Source organism: Chiloscyllium punctatum, chromosome 21, assembly GCF_047496795.1.
Source record: "Chiloscyllium punctatum isolate Juve2018m chromosome 21, sChiPun1.3, whole genome shotgun sequence".
NCBI lineage: Eukaryota > Metazoa > Chordata > Chondrichthyes > Orectolobiformes > Hemiscylliidae > Chiloscyllium > Chiloscyllium punctatum.
The window spans coordinates 12,299,634-12,314,761 of NC_092759.1; the positions used below are offsets into that span (position 1 = coordinate 12,299,634).

A 15,128-nucleotide genomic window follows, 5' to 3' on the forward strand; every position below is an offset into this window, starting at 1 on the left:
TTTACCTAACACTATGGGCAATTTAGCATGACCAATTCACCTAACCTGCACATCTTTGGACTGTGGACTGTGGGACGAAACCGGAGCACCCGGAGGAAACCCACGCAGACACAGGGAGAATGTGCAAACTCCACACAGTCAGTTGCCTGAGTCGGGAATTGAACCCAGGTCTCTGGCGCTGTGAGGCAGCAGTGCTAACCACTGTGCCACCGTGCCGCTATTGTGTTTGCTTCCACCACATTCTCTGGCAGCACGTTCCAGGCACTCATCACCCCTGTGTGAAAAACTTGCCTCATACATCTCTCAAACTCCACTCCCTGCACCATGAATCTGTGTCCCCTAGTATTGACCCCCTACCCTGGGGAAGAGCCTCATACTGTCCACCCTACCTATGCCATTCACAATCTTATAACCTTCTATCAGGTGATGCCTTAACCTCCTGTGTTCCAGTGAAAACAAATCCGGTCTATCCCACCTTCCTTCATTGCTAAAATCCCCCATACCAGGCAACATCCCGGTAAACCCTTTCTCAACCCTCTCCAAAGCATTCACATCCCTCTGGAAGTGTAGTTACCAGAACTATACGCAATATTCCAAGTGAGGCCGAACTAAAGTTCTGTAAATCTGCAGCATAACTTGCCTCTCCTTATCCTCAATGCCCCTTCCAAAGAAGGCAAGCATACTATAAGCCCTTTTTTACTCCCTTATCTACCTGCGCTGTCACTTCAGTGAACTGTGGACCTGCACATCCAGATCCCTCTGCATTTCAATACACCGAAGGGTTCTGCCATTTACTGTATAATTTCCACCTCTATTTGACCGACGAAAATGCATCACCCCACACGTGTCTGGATGAAACTCCATCTGCCTTTTTTCTGCCCGTGTCTCCAACCGATCTATATCCTACTGCATCCTCGGACAATCCTCCTCACTATCCACAACTCCACCAATCTCTGTATCATTCACAAACTTACTAATTAGACCAGCCCCATTTTTCTCCAAATCATTTACACAGACCATGAACAGCAGGTCCCAGCACTGATCCCTGTGGAACACCACTAGTCACAACCCTCCGTTCCCAAATGCATCCTCCCATTGCTACCCTCTGTCTCCTGTGACTAAGTCAATTTAATATTGTTACTATTTTCCTGGCCCTATCTCTATAGGAGCGAGTCCCACATACTCCCTCTTTTTTGTGGGAGCCAATCCCATACTCTCCCCCTTCCCCTTGGCAACAAGTGGCATATTCTTCCACTTCACTGTAGGAGTGAGTCCCTTATTCTACCCCACTCCCTATGAGAGTAAGTCCCACAGTCTCCCAACTCTGTAGGTGAATATGTTTCTCCTGAGTTCCATATGAGATTGTTTAGAGATTGTCTCTAAGTTCTTGTCGACATCCACTTTATCGAATACCCTCAGTGATTGTAAAGACTGCGATCAGGTCACCCACTTTTCAACTCTACTCAAAGAACCCACTTGATGTTTGCACGGGGGACAGTCTTGCTCCCCAAGGGAGAGTGAGGCAGAGAACTAGAGGACCAAGGAGAGAGACCAAAGCATTGCCTGAGCTCAATGGGTCCAGAAGCAACGCGAGATTTTAACCGTCCCTGAGAGACGGGTAGTGTTGGTCTAAATGACAGATGGGAGCCGTATCTCACGCTTGGAATATTTTACTGTTCTTGCATGCATGATCCAAAATTGTCAAAACCAAAAAAAAAAGGAAAGAGAGAAAGAGAAAAGCATCATGGGTCAAAATCCGATATTTCTGAGTAATGAGCACTTCGAAGGTAATGGTGCATTGTTTGCTGTGGGAGCTTTGCATTAGCATCGGTTAACTGTGTTTCCATTGTAGCTCCAACAGCATCCCTCGTCCACTCCAATAGCCAGCACTGAAGGGGGTGGAGGTGGTGTCTGTTACCAACAGCCCAGGAATGACTTCCATGGAGTTAGGGGTCCACGGAGTTTGTGATGGAGTCGAAGTCATGTGCAAGGGTGAGGGGAGGGAAAATCCTCTCCACGCAGCGAGTGGTTAGGGTCTGGAATGCACTGCCCGAAAACGTGGGGGGGGCGGGAGGTGGGGGTGTGAGGTGTTACAGTCATGGGGCATCGGGACCATGTCTGGGGAAGGTGGTACCTGTGCAAGTTGCACCTGGGCAGAGCTGGGACAAATATCCTCGGTGGTGGTTTCACGAGTTCCGTTGATGAGAATTTACACAAACCTGTCAGGGGAATGGGAACCGAAGCGTAGGCTTGGATGGGTCAGACTCAGATCAGCAGGCAGGAGGCAGAATATTAGCTGGTGATGTAGTCAGCGACTCAGAAGGACAGGTGGCACACGGACCCAAAAGCAAAGGAAATTGATGGGATTGAGCTGTTCACCCTTCAACGTACACAGGTGACCCCTGCATCCGCAGGTGATACGTTCCAAGACCTACCAAGGATGCCCAGGATGCCCAGAACTGCATTTAGGAGAGAAACGTACCTCCCGGTAGCCCCCTGGAATTACTTCTGAAATGTTCCATGCAACATCCGGCAAACTGCAGATAACTGAAACTGGGGAAAACAAATCCGTGGATACGGGGTGGGGAGGTTCTACTGTCTTAGAATTAAGGGAGATGAACTAAGGGCACAGGTAACACGTGGCAGTGTGATCTTGGTTGCTGTGACGGAAAGCTTGTAAAAGGACGGGCAAAACTGGCAGCTCAGAAATCCTGGGCAAAGAGTTTTCAGTCGAGAGAGTGGTGCTGGAAAAGCACAGCAGTCAGGCAGCATCCGAGGAGCAGGAGAATCGATGTTTCGGGCATGTCCTTCATCAGGAATGAGGCTTGTGGGTTGGGGGGGAGCTGAGAGATAAATGGGAGGGGTTTGGGGTTGGGGGAAAAGGTAGCTGGGAATGCCATAGATAGGTGAAGGTGAGGGAGGAGGTGATAGGTCAGAGAGGAGGGTGGAGAGGATAGATGGGAAAGGTCAGGAGGGCGGTGCCGAGATTGGAGAGTTGGGATTGGGATAATGTAGAGGGAGGGGAAATGAGGAAACTGGTGAAATCCACATTTATCCCACACGGTTGGAGGGTCCCAAGGTGGAAGGTGAGGTGTTCTTCCTCCAAGCATCGAGTGGTGAGGAGGAGGCCCAGGATCTGCATGTCCTTGTCGGAGTGGGAGGGGGAGTTGAAGTGTTAAAGCCACGGTGAGGTGGGTGTGGGTGTCCCAGAGCTGTTCCCTGAAACAATCCGCAAAGGATACAGAGTTTTCAGGCAGGATAGAGTGGGTGACCAAAAAGGAGGGGATTAGCAGTACTGGTTAAAGACCAATTACAGTTCTGAGAAGGCACGATATATTAAATGAGTTAACAGATGAGACTCTCTAAGGTGAGTTTAGGAATAAAACAGTGACAGTCCCACTATGAGGAGTTTATCACAGACTCCAAACAGCATGAGGGAGATAGAAGAACAGAAATGGAGACTAACTTCTGTCTCGAGGAATAAGAGGGCAGTAACAGTAGGAGGATAAAAAAACAATCACGTACAGGTAGTTCTGTAACGAGTCTCTCGTTAATGCAAATTGGCTAGAACGTCAGTGGGTGAATAGGTAATGCTGTTTCTTTTAAAGTACGTGTTGGCTATAATATGATTAGATTGCAAACACTTTAAATGCTGTTTGTATTGCATGATTTTTGTATAGTGCAGGGTCACACAGGAACACAACTATCGTGTTCTGGAAGAAGGGCTTGTACCATGGCCAGGAAATTCTTCTGAACCAATGCGTGACACAACTCTGGGTTTAGTTTCGCGAAATGGAGATGGGCAAGTGGGTAACCATATCGGGGATAGTGACCACAGTTTGTTTTAGTGTGGAAACTTTGCCCCTACTACTCTACATTTCCCCCTGACTAACGCACCTAACCTACACATCCCTGAACAATATGGGCAATTTAGCACGGCCAATTCCCCCTATCTACACATCTTTAGATTGTGGGAGGAAATCCACACAGACAGAGGGAGAATGTGCAAACTCCACACAGACAGTCGCCCAAGGCTGGGATTGAACCTGGGACCCTGGTGCTGTGAGACAGCAAACCACTGAGCCATCGTGCCACCCACAGATTTAATAATGTTGTAGAAGTGGACAGAGATAAATCAGGAGCAAAAGTTTTTAACTGGGGGAAGGCAAATTTTACAAAACTGAGCAGTGATTTGGCTGTCGTGGATTGGACAGGACTGCTAAAGGATAAATCAGTGGAAAACCAGTGGGAGGCGCTAAATAGTGAGAACAAAGCAGACATAGAGAGGATGTGGGAACAATTTTTAATGAATTTTTTGACTCTGACTTCACAAACGAACAGGATGATGTGAATATAGTAATCCAAGAGAAGCAATGTGAAATATTGAGAGGGAACGTGTTAGAGGAGTTGGAATCATTGAAATTCGCCGGGGCTGAATGGATTGTTCACTCGGATGTTGAAGGTGGGAGAGGTTTGGAACTCTCTTCCACAAACAGCAAGAAACCTGAACTCTATCAACAAACACATCAAGTTAGACCCCATCTACCACCCCCTGAGAAAAGGAGCAGGAAGTGACTTGACCACAGGAAATAACATCACCACAGAAAATGACATCACATGCCCAAAGAAACCCAAACATATAAATAGAAAGCAGGAATTTTCAGCATTACTTTGCCTGAGGTCCACTGAAGATGTTACCAAGGAGGGTGATGAAACATCTGGAAATAAACCTTCCAGCTCAGCAAGCAAACCTACATTCAAAACTTCAACCTAAGCTACAAATCTTCTCAAAACTCGCTAAGATACTGGGATGTCTTTGGGTGCATGAACAGGTTGGGCTGAATGGCCCACCCCCGTGCTGTTTCACTCCTGTCGTTCAGTTTACCTTCAGTGTAAACCAGGAGAGTAAGCTTTCCTCTGCATCTAACCCTATGTGGTTCCTGTCCAGTGAGTGTTAGAGGTAGAGTAGATTTTTCTTTCTGCTTAAAAGGAATAGAGGGAGTGTAACTCTGTAGCAAACCCATGTCTTGAGAGTGTTTGATGGGGGACTTTCCTGGGGGAGATTTACTCAATAGTTAACCCCAGACTGTACCTGCCCTGGGAGTATTTGATGGAGATGGTATCAATGGAGCTTTATTTTCTGTTTGCTTTCGGTCTAAGAGAGTAAAGGGAGCTTTAGTTTAAGGTTAAAGAGTAAAGGCGTCCTTACTACGTATCTCACCCCATGCGGTCCCTGTCCTAGGAGTGCAAGATGGGGATAGTGTAAGAAGATGCTTTACTTTAATCAGTGGGGATGTAAGTGATTGTAATGAGGTCAGCCAATGGACCTCAAAGAATATCTTCTGAACAGTTCTGAGGAAAGGTCACCTGAGCAGAAACGTTAACTCTGATTTCTCTCCACAGATGCTGCCAGACCTGCTGAGCTTTTCCAGCTATTTCTGGTTTTGTTTCTCACTGAATAAGAGTTCTCTAATTGGACTGTTAACTCAGTCCAAGCAGGGAGCCCGGAGACTCCCCTAAACAGGGGTGAGAGAGGTTCTGCTGACTCTGTGTGCCGGCGCTGAAAGCACTGGGTCAGTATCAAGGACGCTCCATGTGGAAATGAAGGGGGACTTTGTGACAGGACTCCAGTCTCTGTGGAGCAACTTTTCTCCAGCTCTGTGCTGAGCCTGTCCTGGGAGTATTTGATGAGGACAGTATAGAAGAAGTTTTTACTCTGTTCCTAACCCCATGCTGGCTCTGTCCTTGTATTTGATGAGGACAGTGTTATGCACTAAACCAGACCACTCAAAACATTCTGAAGCAGGCAGTCCACATGATAACTTTGCAATTTGTCTCAGTAAGTGTAGCGTGACAATTACCCAGAGTAATTTAGTGAGGTTGGCTACCAGGTTTTAAAACAGAAAAACTTTTATTCACAAAATTACACAAAGAACAGAATAAAGAACCCTTACAGAACTCAGTCTATCCAAAGTAGACTTAATTATGCCAGTTCTGGATTAACTAAACTGGCTCAGCCCAGCCAGAGAGCTGACCATACCCCCTTCATTATACAGGTCACTTCTAAAACATGACCTCTTTGACATCACCATCCATGGATATGCCCTGTCCCACCGGCTCCCAGCAGAGGGAGCGGTACAACAGGATACAGTTATCTTGGGAGTCCTCAACATGGGGTCCAGACCCCATGAGGTTTTGCGGCTTCAGGTTAAAGTTGGGCAATGATACCTCCGGCTGGTGACCACGTTCCGTCCTCCTTCAGCTGATGAATCGGTACCCTGATCGATATTTCGAGGAAGCACTGGAGGGTGACCAGGGAGCAAAATGGACTCTTGAGTGGGGGATTTCACTGTCCCACCACGAGAAGCGGCTCGGACAGCAGCATTTATGTTGGAGCTGGTCGGGTCCTACAGGACGTAGCTGCTAGACTAGGGTCTATGGCAGGTGGTGGGGGGAACCAGCATGAGGGAAAAACATACTCAATCTCATCCTCACCAACCTGCCGGCTGGAGATGGATCTGTCCATGGCACTATCGCTAAGACCTGGTGGAGATACAGTCTCACCTTCACACTGAGAATAATTTCCATCATATTGCATGGCACTATCACTGTGCTCAATGGAACAGACTTCAAACAGGTCAAGCAAATAGAGACTGGGCATCCATGAGATACTGTGGGCAATTAACAGCAGCAGAATTGTACTCCAGCACAAACTGTAACCTCATGGCCAACATATTCCCTACTGGATCAGCCCTGGTTCAATGGAGAGGGTAGGAGGGCACGCTAGGAGCAGCACCAGGCGTACCTGAAGATGAGGTGACAACCTGGTGAAGCCCCCAAACAGGACGACTTGCCAAGCAGCACAAAGCAGCAGGTCACAGACAGAGCAAAGTGATTCCACAGCCAACGGATCAGAGCGTAGCTCTGCAGTCCTGTCACATCCCGTCGGGAATGGCTGTGGACGATTCATCAACTCACTGGAGGAGGAGGCTCCACAAATATCCTAATCCTCAATGATGGAAGAGCCCAGAGCATCGGGAGAAAGATAAAGGCTGAAGGTTTCACAGCGATCTTCAGCCAGAAGTGCTGAGTAGATGATCCAGCTCGACCGCCTCCAGTGGGCCGCAGCGTCACAGAGACCAGTCTTCAGCCACACTCTATTCCCTCCACGTGATAAATCGAGAAATGGTTGGAGACACTGGATACTGCAAAGGCAGTGGGCCCTGATAACATTCTGGTAATAATACTGAAGACGTTTGTTCCAGAACATGCCGCTCCCCTAGCCAAGCTGTTCCAGTTACACTGGCGTCTACCCAACAATGTTGAAAATTGCCCAGGTATGTCCTGTGTTTTATCCAATCCGGCCAATTACTGCCCCCTCAGTTTACTATCATTTATCAGTATCCTCAGGGGAGTGTCCCAGGCCCAACCATCTTCAGCTGCTTCAATGACCTTCCCTCTATCAGAAGGTCCGAAGTGGGAATGTTCACTGATGATTGCATAGTGTTGAGCGACATTCACCACTCCTCAGACACTAAATCAGTCCATGTTCAAATGCAACAATATCTGGACAATATCCAGGCTTGGGCTGACAAGTGGCAAGCGACATTCACTCCACACAAATACCAGGCTCTGACGATCTCCAATAAGTGACAATCTAACCATCGCCCTTTGACATTCAATGATGTTACCATCACTAAATCCCCTATTGTCAACATCCTTGGAGTTATCATTGACCAGAAACTCAACTGAACTCACCACATAAACACAGTGGCACAAGAGCAGGTCAGAGGCTGGGAATCTAGCAGCGAGTAACTCACCTGACTCCCTAAATCCTGTCCAGCATCTACAAGGCACAAGTCAGGGGAGGGTAAGGGAATACTCCCCACTTACCTGGATGGGGGCAGCTCCAACAACACTCTCAAGAAGCTCGACACCATCCAGGACAAAGCAGCCTCTTGTTTGGCACCACATTTGCAAACATTCCCTCCCTCCCCCACCAGTGCTCAGTAGCAGCTACCATCTACAAGATGTCCTGCAGAATTTCACCAAAGATCCTCAGGCAGCACCTTCCAAAGCCACAAACACCTCCATCTAGAAGGACAATGGTAGAGATACATGGGAACACCACCACCTTCAAAATTCCCCTCCAAACCACTCACCATCCTGACATGGAAATATATCGGCATTCCTTCACGGTCACTGGGTCAGAATCCTGGAATTCCCTCCCCAAGGGCATTGTGGGTCAACCCACAGCAGGTGGGACTGCAGCAGTTCAAGAAGGCAGCATCCGAAGAGCAGGAGACATCAACATTTCGAGCATAAGCCCTTCATCAGGAATGATTCCTGATTAAATTCCTGATGAGGGGCTTCTGCCCTAAAGGTGGATTTTCCTGCTCGTCGGATGCTGCCTGACCTGCTGTGCTTTTCCAGCACCACACTCTCTTGTCTCTGATCTCCAGCATCTGCAGTCCTCACTGACGCCAAGACTCTTGAGGAGCATTGATATACAGAAGGATTTTTGGGTCCAAGTCAGTGGTTCCCTGAAAGTGGCAATACAAATGGATCAGGTAGTAAAGGAGGCAAGTGGTATATTCACCTTCATCGGTCGGGGCACTGAGTATAGAAGTTGGGAAGTCATGTTTCACCTGTATGAGAACAAAGACCAAAGCAGCACAGAAACAGGCCCTTCGGCCCGCCAAGCCTGCACTGCCCATTTTGCCCTTCCATCTTCACTGACAGGACCCATATCACTTCATTCCCTTCCTATCCATATATTTGTCCAGGCGTTTCTTGAACGCTGCTATTGTGTTTGCTTCCACCACATCCTATGGCAGCATGTTCCAGGCACTCACCACCCCTATGTATGAAAAATGCGCCTCACACATCTCTCAAACTCCACCCCCTGCACCTTGAACCTGTGTCCCCTAGTATTGACCCCCTACCCTGGGGAAAAGCCTCATATACTTGTCCACTCTACCCATGCCATTCACAATCTTATAACCTTCCATCAGGTGACCCCTTAACCTCCTGCATTCCAGTGAAAACATACCCAACCTTCCTTCATTGCTAAAATCCCCTATACCAGGCAACATTCCTTTTTGTATCCTCTCCAAAGCATTCACATCCTTCTGGAAGTGTCTTGCCTCTCCTTGTACTCAGTGTCCTTTCTGTCAGAGAAATTAGCCCAGTAAAACAGAGATTACAAAACACAGCTCAAAGTGAAATTAACAAATAGTTTATGAACACGGTGATATCGCGGAAGAGAAACTGACCAAGCTGAAACAGCACAGACAGTCTGTCCAAGTAGCTGGAACGCTCTTCCTCTAGCTGAAAATCAAGCGAAGTTTTATTGGAGTCGTGCACAATGCTGTTAACAGCAGGGAAAATACAATGTATTTGATAATAAAAGCAGTTATCAGAAGAATGGCCTGAATAATCGATAAAGTGAGGAATCCTGGCAGCATTGATCAGTTCCTAATGGAATCAGGAGATTCTAGCTCTCTTCCCAGGGAGGTGGGAGTGCCCCTTTTCCTGACAGTAAGGTGTCTCCATTGTTGCTCTCCTGTGAGCGAGGTATTCTGGTGCCTCTCTGTCTGACCTGTCCTTTGGTATCACTAGGGTATGAGACTGTCCTTAGGGATTTGGGGCAGTTGTGTTGATCGGGTCCAGGAAGCTTATTGTTAGTTTGTCTTGGGAAGTGTATTCTCTGGTCTGCGAGTGGCTGTGTCAGCCGGAGTTGTCAATGCAGAGGCATTCTGGGTGTTCTTTGTTTAGACAGGCCCAAAGTATTCATTTAAGACCTCACCATCTCTTCTGCCTTCAGATTCCCTCTTTTGTCCTTGAGTGAGCCAACGGTTTTCCAACACTCTTGTCTTTTATATATGGATAAAATTACAGCACACTACAGACCCTTATAGAACATTCCAGCGCAGTACAGGGCCCTTATAGAACATTACAGTACAGGCCCAGCAGTACAGAGACCAGAGAGAGTGGACGAGGGAGCAAGGAGAGGGAAAAGGGCATCAAAGCAGCAGAGTGGACCCAAATGGGCTGCTCCTGTACTCAGGGAGGGTTCGGAATTACCGATACCACAGCAGGGTGGGAAGGTCAAGGGGGACAGACAACATCGGCTGAGTATTTTGGGTCTGTTTTGCTCCACTGTTATGTCTGTGTGTCGTTTTCGATGGTACGCGGTGGTACATGACGAGGGTGAAATGGCGACCGCAGTGAAAGCCCCTCATGCCTGAGGTTTCCGTCTCTCCCCCCCCCCCCCCACCCCACCGCAGGTCTGTTTCAGCGCGCCATTGCTCAGAGTGGCACCGCCATCTCCAGCTGGTCGGTCAACTACCAACCAGCCAAGTACACCCGCATCCTGGCCAAGAAGGTGGGCTGCAATTTCCCGGAGACCGTTGATGTAGTGGAGTGCTTGCGGCGGAAGTCTTACCGTGAGCTGGTCGACCAGGACATCCAGCCCACCCGGTACCACATCGCCTTCGGGCCTGTCGTCGACGGCGACGTGCTCCCGGACGACCCAGAGATCCTAATGGAGCAGGGAGAGTTCCTCAACTACGACATCCTGCTGGGGGTGAACCAGGGCGAGGGCTTCAAGTTTGTGGAGTCCCTGGTGGACAACGAGGACGGCATCTCAGCCAGCTACTTCGACTTTGCCGTGTCCAACTTCGTGGACAACCTGTACGGGTACCCGGAGGGCAAGGACATCCTGCGGGAGACCATCAAGTTCATGTACACCGACTGGGCAGACCGTGACAATGGCGAGATGCGCCGCAAGACCCTGCTGGCATTGTTCACCGACCACCAGTGGGTGGCGCCAGCCATCGCTACTGCCCGGCTCCACGCCGAGTACCAGTCCCCTACCTATTTCTACACCTTCTACCACCACTGCCAGAGCGAGATGAAGGCGGTGTGGGCCGATGCTGCGCACGGCGACGAGATCCCGTACGTCTTCGGGATCCCCATGATCGGTGTAACTGAGCTCTTCCCCTGTAACTTCTCCAAGAACGATGTCATGCTCAGCGCCGTGGTGATGACCTACTGGACCAACTTTGCCAAGACCGGGTGAGTGAGCAAGCGAGTTTGCCATCCTCGGGGGTGGAGTGGGGTAACCGCCTATCCCCGGGTTAGGAGGTGGGAGTGTAAGGTCACCGGGTTCGCAGCCCAGGATTGGACAGGGGTCGAAGGGTGTGGGGAGGCGGGGCGTTGGTGAGGCCCCTCTCTGAAATCCCAGCATGCTTCCATAACACCCCCAACCCCTCCTGGCATGGCCACTGGATTGTAAGACCATCAGACATAGGAGTTAGGCCATTCAGCCCATCAAGCCTGCTCTGTCATTCAGTCATGGCTGATGGGTTTCTCAATCCCATTCTCCTGCTTCCTCCCTGTAACCCTGGATCCCTGTGATATTCAGGAACCTATCGATCCATCTCAGTCTTAAATATACTAACTGACCTGGCCCCCACAGCCTGATCGTTGGAAAACCCATCACGGTTCCAATATCCTTCAGGGAAGGAAATCTGCTGTCCTTGCCCGGTCTAGGCTTACATTTAACTCCATATCCACAACAATGTGAACGACTCTTGACTGTTCTTTGGGTAATTAGGGATGGAGTTTGAATGCTGGGCCGAGTCAGTGATGCCCATTGCCAGTAAATGGATGAATAAACGCTTTAAAATACCCTTTAAAATCTTCTTGTTTCGGTGCTACAGTGGGCCAAGAGCAAGCCCTATTCTTCATACCCCTGCATACCATTTACATTCAAACAAAACCCCGACGAGAGAGAGAGACACACAGAGTTTAACCTGAGAGTCTCCATGGCTCAGACAAGGAGAGTCAGATAACATTCCAGCGCAGTATAGGTTCTTTGGCCCTCGATGTTGTGCCAACCTGTGGAACCAATCTGAAGCCCGTCTAACCTGCCCTATTCCATTCTCATCCACCATGTATATCCAATGACCATTGAAATGCCCTTAAAGTTAGCGAGTCCACTCCTGTTACATTCCACACCCCTTTGTGGTAACCTCACCTATGATAGGGGTCGGACCCATCCGCGGTGGCATCACTCCACATTGCAAGCTAGCCGTCCAGCGAACTGAGCTAACCCCAGGCCACCGTCTCGAACCCCTCCGCCACATTTCCGGGTGTCGCGTCGTGTGGAAGTCACGTCCCCTCCTCCCCCCCCCCCCCCTCCTCGGGGTCACATCTCGTTTCGGGAAGACAAGACGCGGGCGATTCGATTGGGTCTTTCACCGCCTCCGTTTCCCTCCCCCCGCAGAGACCCCAACAAGCCGGTCCCCCAGGACACCAAGTTCATCCACACCAAGCCCAACCGCTTCGAGGAGGTGGCCTGGACCAAGTTCAACTCCAAGGAGAAGCCCTACCTGCACATCGGCCTGAAGCCGCGGATCCGGGAGCACTACCGGGCCAACAAGGTGGCCTTCTGGCTGGAGCTGGTCCCCCACCTGCACAACCTGCACGAGCTGCTGCAGTACACCTCCACCACCACCCGGAGCCCGCTGGAGGAGCCCTTCATGACCAAGCGGGCCCACGGCAAAGGCTGGACGGTCACCACCAAGCGGCCGTTCGTCACCGCGCCGCCCGAGCAGGAGCACACCGACCACCCGCCCAACTACGCCCGCCTGCCCAAGGACTCGCGGGACTACTCCACCGAGCTGAGCGTGACCGTGGCGGTGGGGGCCTCGCTGCTCTTCCTCAACATCCTGGCCTTCGCCGCGCTCTACTACAAGCGGGACAAGCGGCACGAGCTGCACCGCCGGCTCAGCCCCCAGCGCAACCCCGCCGGCGAGCTGGCGCACGCCCCGGAGGAGGAGATCATGTCGCTGCAGATCAAGCGCGGCGAGCACGAGGGGCACGACCTGGAGCCGCTGCGGCCGCACGAGGTGCTGCGGCCGGCCTGCCCGCCCGACTACACCCTGGCGCTGCGGCGGGCGCCCGACGACGTGCCGCTGATGGCCCCCAGCACCATCACCATGATCCCCAGCACGCTGGGCGGCGGCCTGCAGCCGCTGCACTCGTTCAACACCTACCCGGCCGGGCACAACAACACGCTGCCGCACCCGCACTCCACCACCCGGGTATAGTCAGGCCCCCACCCCCCCCCCCGGGGGAGGGGTGGGGGGGGGGGCGTCACAACCTCCGGCCGCCTCGCCGAGGAGGGGGAGGGGGGGGGCTCTCCCTTCGAGCACACGGCCCGGCCGAGGTTCCACCGAAACCCGACTTTACCTTTGGGAAGGCGAACAGCGTTTGAGCAGAATAATTAGAATATTTTTCCCTCCCTCTCCTTCTTGTAACATAACACTTTATTTGGGGGGGGGGGGGGGGAAAGAGGGCGAGGTAAACCCTCCCCCCCCCCCCATGTCTCTGAGGAAACTTCCGAACACATGTCAAGGAAACACGGAGGCTCCGGGGCCTACCTGCGGTCCCGTTACTATTTGACGACCGGACGGACTAAAGTACCGGAAAATCCTAACCGAATCTTTGTCGAAAACGCGGTCGTTTGGAAGAATCGAACTCGACGACTCGAACCTCTCGTCGTTTCTTTCGGTTTTAATTTCGGAGTGTTTTTTTTTTCCCCGCCGCCGCCGCCGAGGATATTGGTTTTGTCGACGGGCCGCGTTACCTCAGAGCTGAGCTCTTTTGTACAGCACGTTCCCCCCTCACCCACCCCCTTCGTTTATTTCTCACTGACGGAGAAGGCGGGAGGAGGACGGCCAGCGGCGGACTCGAACAAAAACGGACAACTGAGACGAAACAAACGGACGTTAAAGTTTAAAATCAAAGGACACACGTGACGTTTTCTCCTCTGAACTGACCAATCGCAACGGGTTTCTATCCCCCCCGCCCCCCTTCTTGAAGGAGTAGGTCCGAACCGTTACCGGATGTCGCGTTTCACCGCTTCCGGTTTTCCGAGCGGGAGCCCGGAGGCGCGGGCGAAATAACGGCTGAGAACAAAATGGCGTCACCCGGGTCAGTCAGGGAGTGAGGGAGGCGCCGATTGGCGGGAAGCCCCTCCCTCTTAAACCCTCCCGCGTCGGCGGAAGAGATGGACCACGAGGCGAGGGCGGGAAACAGGGAGGGACGACGACGACGGCGGCGGCGGCGTTTATTCGGGCGGACGGCCCCTGGGCTGAGTTGTCCAGGAGGCCGAGGGGAGGGTGACCCTTCCCTGAAACTCGATCACTTTGTGACGCGTCGCCCAGACCGTTGGGGGATGGGGGAAGGGGAGAGGGGGAAGCGGGGGGTGGAGGGTGGGGAGGGAGGGGAGTAAGAGCACGGGAGGGAAATTGCTGTAATTCTCGGAGATCGTCCCTTCCTCGAGGTGACCATCGATGGTGGGGCTGACCAGACCAGACCAACCCTCCCCTGTGGGGCCCCTCCCGACAGAGCTTGGCCCTGGCAGACCCCATTACATTGAGGAAGAGGGAACCTGGCACCATCTCCCTCTCCCTGTCTGTCTCTGTTTTCTTTATTTTTATTCTCTCTCTCCCTCTCTCTCTCTCTCTCTCTCTCTGTCTGTCTCTCTCTCTCTGTCTGTCTCTCGCTCTCTGTCTGTCTCTGTCTCTCGCTCTCTCTGTCTGTCTGTCTCTCGCTCTCTGTCTCTCTCTCTCTGTCTGTCTCGCTCTCTCTGTCTGTCTCTCGCTCTCTGTCTCTCTCTGTCTGTCTCTCGCTCTCTCTGTCTGTCTGTCTCTCGCTCTCTGTCTCTGTCTGTCTCTCGCTCTCTCTCTCTCTCTGTCTGTCTCTCGCTCTCTCTGTCTGTCTGTCTCTCGCTCTCTGTCTCTGTCTGTCTCTCGCTCTCTGTCTGTCTCTCTCTGTCTGTCTCTCGCTCTCTCTGTCTGTCTGTCTCGCTCTCTCACTGTCTGTCTGTCTCTCGCTCTCTGTCTGTCTGTCTGTCTCGCTCTCTGTCTGTCTCTCGCTCTCTGTCTCTGTCTGTCTGTCTCTCGCTCTCTGTCTGTCTCTCGCTCTCTGTCTGTCTGTCTGTCTCTCGCTCTGTCTGTCTGTCTCTCGCTCTCTGTCTGTCTCTCGCTCTCTGTCTGTCTCTCTCTGTCTGTCTCTCGCTGTCTCTGTCTGTCTCTCTCGCTCACTCTCTGTCT

At 51.5% G+C, this 15,128-nt stretch overlaps 1 protein-coding gene across 6 annotated transcripts in view; it reads left to right on the forward strand.

Annotated features, from left to right (window-relative positions):
* LOC140492575 (neuroligin-1-like) overlaps window positions 1-14,262 on the forward strand; it is a 569,981-nt gene extending 555,719 nt beyond the window's left edge. For all 6 annotated transcript variants that reach the window (XM_072591554.1, XM_072591550.1, XM_072591555.1 and 3 more), the window contains 2 exons: window positions 10,290-11,079; window positions 12,293-14,262. In XM_072591554.1, coding sequence (XP_072447655.1) covers window positions 10,290-11,079; window positions 12,293-13,118 — 1,616 coding nt within the window. In that variant the 3' untranslated portion in view covers window positions 13,119-14,262. The remainder of the gene's footprint in view (window positions 1-10,289; window positions 11,080-12,292) is intronic.
* Window positions 14,263-15,128: the final 866 nt, after the last annotated feature.